The sequence below is a fragment of the Pelodiscus sinensis genome, chromosome 1 (genome assembly GCF_052426305.1).
Source record: "Pelodiscus sinensis isolate ZL-2025 chromosome 1, ASM5242630v1, whole genome shotgun sequence".
Classification (NCBI taxonomy): Eukaryota; Metazoa; Chordata; order Testudines; family Trionychidae; genus Pelodiscus; species Pelodiscus sinensis.
The window spans coordinates 251,880,915-251,890,494 of NC_143052.1; the positions used below are offsets into that span (position 1 = coordinate 251,880,915).

At 45.7% G+C, this 9,580-nt stretch overlaps 1 protein-coding gene across 1 annotated transcript in view; it reads right to left on the bottom strand.

Moving 5' to 3' along the window:
* The window catches only part of ITGBL1 (integrin subunit beta like 1), a 261,334-nt gene extending 256,286 nt beyond the window's left edge, over positions 1–5,048 (bottom strand). Inside the window, exons 1-2 of the mRNA XM_075918746.2 lie at positions 4,805–5,048; positions 3,116–3,327 (exon numbers count right to left, since the gene is read on the bottom strand). Of these exons, the coding sequence (XP_075774861.1) occupies positions 3,116–3,327; positions 4,805–4,902 (310 nt within the window). The 5' untranslated portion in view covers positions 4,903–5,048. The remainder of the gene's footprint in view (positions 1–3,115; positions 3,328–4,804) is intronic.
* Between the last annotated feature and the right edge of the window lie 4,532 nt (positions 5,049–9,580).

Genomic DNA, 9,580 nt, shown 5'->3' on the forward strand with positions numbered 1-9,580 from the left:
AATAGCAGTAGTATGGATGCTCCTCTCCAGGGCCATTCAAAACAATGACTCCCCAGTGCTTCCTGTGGCTCTAATTCCACATTAGCACGTCCACATTAGAGAAGCTTGCCTTGGACTAATTTTGAGGCTTCCCTGCTGTGTAGATGTGCTATTTCAAAATAAGCTATTTCAGAAAAAAAAAATCTGGAATAGCTTATTTCGAAATAAGCATGCAGTGTAGACGTATCCATAGTTTCTGTGGGTGCCATCGCGCCTGCCGGGCCATTTCTGTGCACCCGCCAAGTGATTGGGGCCAGCCCTGCCCCCTGGCACATGGTACATGAGCGGTGCTGGCCCCTGGGTGTGCAAATATGGGTAGCCCCGCTCCCAGGTGCATGGCGCAAGTGCTGTGCTGGCCCTGGGCATGCGGCGTATGGGCAGTGCCAGCCCCTGGGCACACGTCACATGAGCGGCCCCGCCTCCGGGTGCAGCCCCTGGGCACGCGGCACATGAGCGGCTCCGCCCCCAGGTGCGTGGTACATGGGCTGTGCCAGCTCCAGGCGCGTGGCATAGGAGCGTCCCCCCCCGGCATGTGGCACAGGTGCGGCGCTGGCCCCAGGAGTGCAGCACATGGGTGGCGCCGGCACCGGGCACGTGGTGTATGGGCAGCCTCAGCCCCTGGCGCGCAGCGTATGGGCAGCCCCGCCCCCGGGTGCCCGGCACGTGAGTGGCCCCGCCCCCGGGCGCCCGGCAGTCCCAAAAGGTTGGGGACCACTGGGCATTGAGCAAATCTTTCAGGCCTCATTTTCAGAAGTTCTGAACACTCTAAACTCCAGATGAAGTCAGTGGAAGCTGTAAGTGGTGAGCAGCTCTGAAGATGAGGCCCTTCACCTTTCTTGCCTTATCTATACTGCAATTAAAGTATAGGGCTGAGATTAAATAGTTTCACATCTCAGTTCTCACCCGATTTCACAGTTCAGGGTAGAAAAGTCCACTGTCATGTCTTCAGATGATTGATGAATTAAAAATTTGAAAATGTATCATGCCACAAGTGTTAAATATTATTTTTATTGTTAGAAGCATCTTAATCTCAGTTCTCCTCTGCCTAGTAAACCACTGATGCAGCTTTCAACAACTGATGGTAGCATTAGCAGGGAGGAAAAAAGCCAACAGTAATAAAACTTTAGAGCAGTTGGATTTGGAATGAAATCTTAAAATATTATTAGCTTTCACTAGCATTCCAATCGACCACCCTATTTCTACATGTAATGAAACTGCAATACCAAGCAGCAGCTTTTTAAAAATAAAGATGCATCAGAAAATCTATATTAGAGAACAAACCACATAAGAAATGTACCTGTGCTCCCCTAAATTACTTGCATAACTAACCTTGCACTGTTGAGCAGGGTGCTTATTAAGCATATTTTCCATGAAACTCCTGGGTCTCAGGTGCCAAGTACAAATATTTTTCTTATAACACCACTCTTGATCTTTTCATGTTATTATTGGACTTCTTATTCTTAGCTACACTGTTGCTAAAATAAGGGATTTTTTTTCCTACAAAATTTGCCAAGCCCACTGCTGGAATGCATTTGTATTATCATGTTACTAACGGAATTCCTGTAACATTCCCACTGACCTAATTGTGGGTTTTGGCCTGAAAAGATGACACGTTTATGCAAAGTTGCTAAAGATGTTTAGATGGGGACACTTGAAATAAATCTCCCTTGTGGCCCCTCTTTCATCAGGGTGGATCCCGTTAGGAATGTGACAAGAAAACATTTATTCCTCTTTTTCTTTTCTCACATCCTATTCTGCAGCTGCTAAAAAATGTCCAGATCTGATGAAAACAGTTCAGAAACTTAAACGAAGACAGCTGGAAAGACATATAAGTGACACAAGTAGATGCAAACCAGTTGGATCTATGATCCAATGATCACCAGGCCAAATTATGTCCCAGAAATGTACATGAATGTGTCTCCCATTGAAGTCAATGGGATTAATATGCATATATTTAAAAGCAGAATTTGGCTGTGCTGCCTTTGTCTATATTTTGTAAAGGTATACTTAAAGAAACATACAGATAGTTATTAATAAAAGAGGCACATTTTTAGGGTACCCACTCATGTGGTAACTCTTATAGAAATATTTCCTCAGCAGTAAAGTTTTCATTCTTTGTAAGCTATTTGCAACCAAAATTGACCTGTGAACGTGGGTGCTCAGAATTAATTCATAGCCCTAGGTAAAGGCAGGGCTGCCCAGGGAAGGCAACAAAAGAGATAGTTTGCCCTCACCCCATTTGAAAGGGCTCACAATAACAAATGTGATTGTGACAGGATCACAGAGCCAGCCAGCTTTGGCCTGGCTGCCCCTGGAGTATTAGGAGCAGACAGTCCAAACCTGTGATGCTATGATACTATGTACCAGGCTGAAACACCCAAGAGTGGAGAGCCAATGGTGAGCCCTTCAGCTCAGCAGCCATTACTGTAGAGTAAGGGCAAAGCATGCTCACTTTCCAGTCATCCCTCCCCTTCCTGTTTTGGTATGCCCTGGGTTTTTTGGTTCAGTGAATAGAGGGCAGTTTCGGATTTTGCCTCGGGCACCAAAAAGCTCTGTGTGGCCCTAGGGAGGTTTGATATGGAGGATCAAATCATGCTCTCCATCCATACATAAGAAGTCCCAATGAAAGCAACAGAGCTACTCACATATTTAATACAAGCAAGATTTGCTCATTTATCTAATTTGCAATGCCTCCAATCCCAGGAATTTCCTATGGGCTTATCTAGGCTACAGGTACAATCAGTCAAGGGGACCCATAAAAAAAACAGTACAGCATTTTGTGGGAGAGATTACCCTTTAACTATATTCCCAAGCCCCACTAAAAGCTTGGCTGTGTTAACAGAGAAAAGCCATGGCCGGGGCGTATTTATAGTCGTGTTTACACTCTAAAAATGGAACTGTGTTTTGTCCCTAACGTATCTGTAACTGTAGTGTATATCCCATAGTAGCCTCTCGTGCAAGAAGCTATCAGCCGACTAAAAGGCAAAATGTGCATAGAGAATCAGGAGCATGCCCCCTAATGGGCAGCAGCTTCATCACTCTGGGGAAATCTCCCAGAATACTGTGGCGTCCTTACCTGCACACGTCTCGCCATCATAGGTCTCACACACCCACTCATGGCACTCGCACAATGGACCATAGTATTTGCCCGGCTCGGTCACTTGACAGATGCAGACACCACAGTCGCATTGGCCTCTGCCGCTGCACACCTTTCCCCCAGGGACACGACACCTATGTTCTGACTCAGCCCGGGACAGTCTACATGAGGAAGCAGTATGGGAGCTACTCCTGTAGAGAACAACAAAGACAACCAGCTGTAGCCAAAGTCAGGCACCCCTAACTGGGTGGATGAGAGCTGAGCTTATACAAAGATACTTACTGTGGCAGTGGATTTACCTATCACCTAAAAACTCTTAAAAATGTTAATATTCGCTGCAGTTTTACAACCATTGATTTAGCATACGAGGGCTTTCACAGAAGCTACTAATTCAAAACACCCGAACTTTTGCCCTTTGATATCCTGGCGGTCAATAGATGGGTTAATATGAATCCCCTTGAGACACATTACATTGAATTTCATTACATTTGTGATAGATTAAATAGACAGACCTGGTTAAATGATACATTATATTTGGATTTGGATTATTCTGGTGGATTTGAGACATTAAAACTGGCAGGTATGAAGCCAAAAAATAGGGTACAGATGCCAAATTAAAGTTTTTGCAGCTTTCTTGTATCAGGGTATGTTAAGTGTCCAGATTTATTTACTTATTTATTCAAAACAATAGAAGCAAAAGTTGTTCTTTAATTGAATGGTACAATTTATTGGTTAGCATTTCAAATTTGGCATTATCCAGCAGAAACCAGATGTCAGATCTGAATTTTTGTAGTGCTCTTATAGTGGAGTGCAGCAGGCTCTGGGTTTTTAATATGCATCAGGGACATCTTAAACATGTTGCCTGAGGTGACATTAGGATTTAGAGGAGAGGGAAAGGGACTCTTGGGATAAAAACCTGTCTAGACCTTAGTGTGAGATCGAGGCCCTGGCAGAACCAATGCACCAGGATTATTGGAGATCTGGATTTATTGGTGCAGTAATAGCATCTGCACTGGTCCTCAGGCATTAGAATTTGCGTGCATTGGAACAAAAAAATGGCTGAATGGAGCAGGAGCTATGTGACAGATCTGGTGGGTAGGTTGTATGTGCTGTTGGTGGGTTTTTTGTTTGTTTGTTTGATTGGTTAGTTAAGTTTTGGGTGATTTGTGCCATTACACCAAGATGTAACCAGATCCAGGATGTTTGATGCACTAGTAGAGGCTGAATTTACTGACTATTTAGGCAGTGAATTAGGAGTGTGGAGTACAAAACTTATCAAGATCCAGCATGAACAGTCTTTTATCTTTTCCCTTTAGACATCCGCATATTTAAGTTTTGCATGTATAATGCAAGATACATTTCTACATAAACTATATGATCCAAGATAATATGTTATACATATTTGTGATCCTAACTACAATAGTGTGCACACATAATTGCATGATATGAACACACACACATAGTGTGTGTGTGCATTATACATTATGTGACCCATTTTCAATAGATTGAAAATATATTTTTACAACAGGTTGAAAATATGCCATCCTTAACTGTATGATATACACAAAGATTTTAGATTTTTGTTGCTTGTGGCAACTTGTTACCATTTAAAGCCTAGCCCATAAGGCAATTGCTAAACAAACCCATTAATTTAAAAGACAAACTTACCGCAGGGACAGGGAGAAAGTTTGAGGAATGGCAGGCAGCAGAGTTAGAAGCGAAGCAGCCAGCAGCAGCACCAACTTGAAGAACCCCTGTGCACACATGTTTAGATCTGAGGCAGTGACTGAGGAAGTCTGAAGCTCTCTAAGAGAGACCCACAGCCAGACAGACCCACTGGGCTTGCAAAGCCCCGAGCTGGCCAAAACCGGCTCCAACGCTATTTCCCCTGGTGCTTCAAGTGCCTTTGATTAGCTGCCTGGAAGCTAGATTTGGGCAGCACTCTGGGAGGAAGACTGATGCCAAACCCCAATGCTCACAGACTAGGCAGGAAAGTAATTAGAAACAGTTGTACGGCCAGATGGTTTATTTTGACATAAAAAGTGTCCTGTTCACAGATTGAGTGAACTGTCTCAGTCTTGAAATACAAGCACCATAAATATTTGGGAAAAGTGTATTTGAGTTAACCTTGATTAATAGATGTTTGAGATAATCTGAGTAATACGACTGGGGAAATGTTCATTTGTCAGTTTTGGCAGACAACATTAACATTACTTTCCAACTGTATTTGAGTGTGTTGCCAGCTGTCAGGTAAGTGCTTTACACTTTTAGAACTAGCTAAAATTATGTGGGTACATTTTTCACCCTGGGTTCTCAAACATTATGTGCTATAAGCTTTACAGTGTGACATTCAGGGCTGTCAAGCTATGACAGTTTGAGTGACTGTGATTTTAAAAATATTATCAGTTAGCTTTTAAAATGCCTCATTAAAACTCACAGCTCAGTCTTTCACCCCAAGAGATAGATACTTGGAAATGCCATAAAATTAATCCAAAATGAAGGGGTCTCCCACCAAATGAGTGAGATTTGGCAGGCCTGGCCATGACACTTCCTTATATTTCATAGAAGTTTTAAGTTTCTGGTCCCACTGATTGTCCAGGAAAGTCACTAATTGCCCCACTTCCTTGAGTCTGAATATTAGAAAAACTTACAACTTACACCACAGAAGAAAATTCATTAGTAGAATATGGATATTCTAGTTGATGTAATACAATGCTAATAATACAATGCCATTTTTTTGAACAAAAAATCATGATATTAACATTGGAAATTTTGTTGGTTTGTGTTCCTATTTTATGGACTAAGGTGGGGTGGCCAACCCATGGCTTGTGAGCTGCATGTGGCTTTTCTCCCCCAAAAGTGCGGCTCGCGAAGCCACTCCTGCACTCCCCAAATGGCCCCTGCCTCTGCCCCCAACTCCCTCCCAACCCCCAGCTCCCCTCTGCTCACTGGGACAGCGATTCAAAATGGCGCCTGTCAACTGAGCCTTTATATGGCCAAAAAGCCTAAGCTTGTTTCTTAAAGGAGCAGTCTCCTTTTTTTTCCCTCAACAATTCTGGTACGGTTCTTCACATTTTTTCCACTGCTGTTTTGGCTCTCTTTGTTAAATGGGTTGGCCACCCCTGGACTAAGGTTTTCAACAGCCTCTTTTTAACTTCAAAAAAAATCTTTTTAAAAAGAAATCTGTAGCTGCACTGTATAGACATTTCAAGTTTTAGTTAAATAGCTTTACTTCCAGAACTTATAGGTAGTATTTACAATAAGTTAAAAGAGCTGAATTATAGAGAACTAGCAGACTGGCCCAGTGTTGACCAGGTCTAGGGTTTCCAGGTGTCCGGTTTTCACCCAGACAGTTTGGTAATTGCATTTTTTGTCTGGTTAAAAAAAAAACACACAGAAAATACCAGACATGCAAAATGTTCAGTATTTTCTGTTTTTCTCGGACGGAAGGCTGGTGGGGACATTTTTTCCCTGCTACATCTGGTGGGGGGAGGAGTGGGGTGTTCTTGGGACCACTTTAAAAACTTCCCCCAAACTCCCCTGCAGCAGGGCCAGATACTTCCATTTCTTCTCCTGCACCTGGGAGAGGCATGCACAGGAGATCTGGTGGAGGGAGAAACTCCACATGTTGGAGCCCTGCGGTATTTCAGTGAGGTGGCAGTGAAAGAGGCTGTAGCTCCTTCCCAGGTTCAGGCGGCTGCAGACGCTGCCAGCAAAACTCCTTTTGCAGTGAGCAGGTGTGTGGGATGAGAGGAGAGCAGAGAAGAGGAGAGGAGAGGGGAGGGGAGGGGATCCATTCCCAGAATGGGAGGGAAGGGAAGCCCCAAGGTCTTCCCTGCATGGAGCACCTTTTGGAAGAAAAGGGAAGCCACAGCAGGGCCAGCTTCTCCCTTTCCCCCAACCCTTCCCTGAATAGGCTTGCTAGCCTGTGGCAGACTGGAGCCTTAACAGTTAAGGAGGCACGCAGGACTGGAGGGAAGGTGTGTGTGGGGAGGGGAGGGGAATACGTTGCAGGAGTGGGAAGGAAGAGAATCACCCTCAGCCCCTTCCCCGCATGGGGTGCATTTAGAGAGGAAGGGGTGGCCACATCTGGGCAAGCCCCAGAACTCCTTCCCTGCAATAGGCTGGCTGCAGCAAGGAACAGTGTCTTGTAGCCCTACACTGGCCTCAGTGCCTCCTTAACAGTTAAGGAGGCATGCGGGACCTGAGGGAAAGGCTGGGGAGAGGAGAGGAATCCCTTGCAAGAGGAGGAGGAAAGGGAAGCCCCCTCCCCCTTCCCTGCATGGGGTTAGGGTTGCCAGGTGTGCGGTTTTCACCTGGACAGTCCGGCAATTGATTCTTCTGTCCGGTAAAAAACAAAACAAAACAGAAAATACCGGTATTTCTGTTGTCTGGCGGATTTGTTTTTATCTCAACCAATTTTTCCCCCGCTATGTTTGGGATTTTTTCTGAAAGTATCTGGCAACCGTAAACAGGTCCTTCAGGAGATATCGGGTATGGGCATGCAGAAAGATTGGGGCAAGGGCATTTTCTCTTTTCCACCTGGCCACCCTTCAGCCTTCCCCAAACCTCTTCTTCTCCCCCACTTCCAGGTCACCCCCAGCCCACCTAGGGCCTGTTCTTCCCTCCCCCCAACTAGCCTACCTCCCAGCCCACACGGGGCCTGTTCTTTCCCCTCCCTCCACCAGGTCACTCCCCCATGCCGTGTTTTGCTCCTGAGCCTGTCCTCTCAGCCCACTAGGGGCCTGTTCTCCCCCACTTCAGCGCTGTAGCCAGGGGTTGGGAAGCAGGGAAAGGGATTGGGACAGGGGAAGCTACTTATTGGTGTGCTGGCAGGTGAGATGGCAGAGCCACAGCCCTGCTAGCCACTCCATTGGTGGTATAGCTGCCCCCAGTGGACGCTTCAGGATAACTCTGCCTTCAGTGGCCACTCTCATATCGCGTCCCTCAGACATGCCCCTCGGTTTGCGTGTTATGGAAAACTGTCCTTTCCCAAAAGCTTGCAGTTGTCTTGGCACAACCAATCCTTGACCTTGCTTTAAGTTCGGAGACGAGGAAGCTGCATACCAAATTTGATGGCCCTACCTCTTACCATTTAGGAGGAATTTCTGAACAAATGGACTCACAGGGTGCATCTACACAGCATAGTTATTTTGAAATAGCTGACATTATTTCAAAATAACAATGCGAGCGTCTACACAGCAATTCTGTTATTTTAAAATAATTTCAAAATAATGGTTAGCTTATTTTGAAATCTGTAAACCTCATTCCACGAGGAATAACGCTTATTCCAAAACAGCTATTTTGGAAGAGCAGTAGCGTGGAAGCTCCACTGCTGCTATTTCGAAATAGCTCCTCCCCAGGGCCATTCAAAGTAATTACTCCCCAGTGCTTCCTGCAGCTTTAATTCAAGGTAGCACGTCCATATTAGGAAATTTTGAGGCTTCCCTGTTGTATAGATGTGCTATTTCGAAATAAGCTATTTTGGAAAAAAATTCCAAACTAGCTTATTTCGAAATAAGTGTTCTGTATAGACGTACACGCAGACAGACACAGAGACAGACAGATGCACTCTAATATATACAGGTTAAACCTCTGTTTTCTGGGACTCTCTGTTCTGGAAATATCTGTGGTCTGGCAGGATTGCAGATGTTGCTAGACCAGAGAACCCCTGGACCATAGAGACCAATGGCAGTGAGGGACCCAGAAGCCCTGAGTTGCAGGGCTGGCTGCAGAGTAGCAGCATCCCTAGCAGCCCTAGGTTTGTGGAATCTCGGCAGCCCCAGAGCCGCAGAATTTAAGCAACCTGAGGGCAGCAAAGCCCCAGTGGCTCAAAAGCTCCGGTGACCCCAGCAGCCCCAGGGCAGCAGAGCCCCAGACACCCTGTAGGCACAGACCCCCAAATGTCCAGGAGGCATGGAGCCCTGGTGGCCTGGCAGCCCAACAGCAGAGCCACAGCAGCACCAGAGCCTCCCCTCCACAGGAGTGGAGATTTGGAGGCCCAGGAGGTGCAGAGTCCCAGCAGCCATGGGGCAATGGAGCCCCAGCAGCCTCAGAGTCCCCACAGCCTTGGGATAGGAAAGTAGCCAGAGCAGCCAGCCCAAGAGCTGCATGGGGAACCCAGTGGGGTCTGCTGATGAAGTCCATCAACAGAATGGCCAGAGTTGACCTTTGCTGATCCAGAAGAATCTCTCATTTGGGACTGGTCAGGTCCCGAGAGTGCTGGCCCAGGAAAGTCCAACCTGTATTAGTATAGTGAACTCAGTAGAATGTTCTCCATTCCTAAGTCTCCTGTTAAAATATCGGTGCCTGCCAGCAGTCTACTTAGACTTTTCTGATAATGATAAACACAATTTTATATTTATCTTTATAATCTCTTAGCAGGTAAAAAATTCCCAATGCCAGTTTTTGGTGGAGACCCCTGTTTTTATTAAAAAGAAAAGT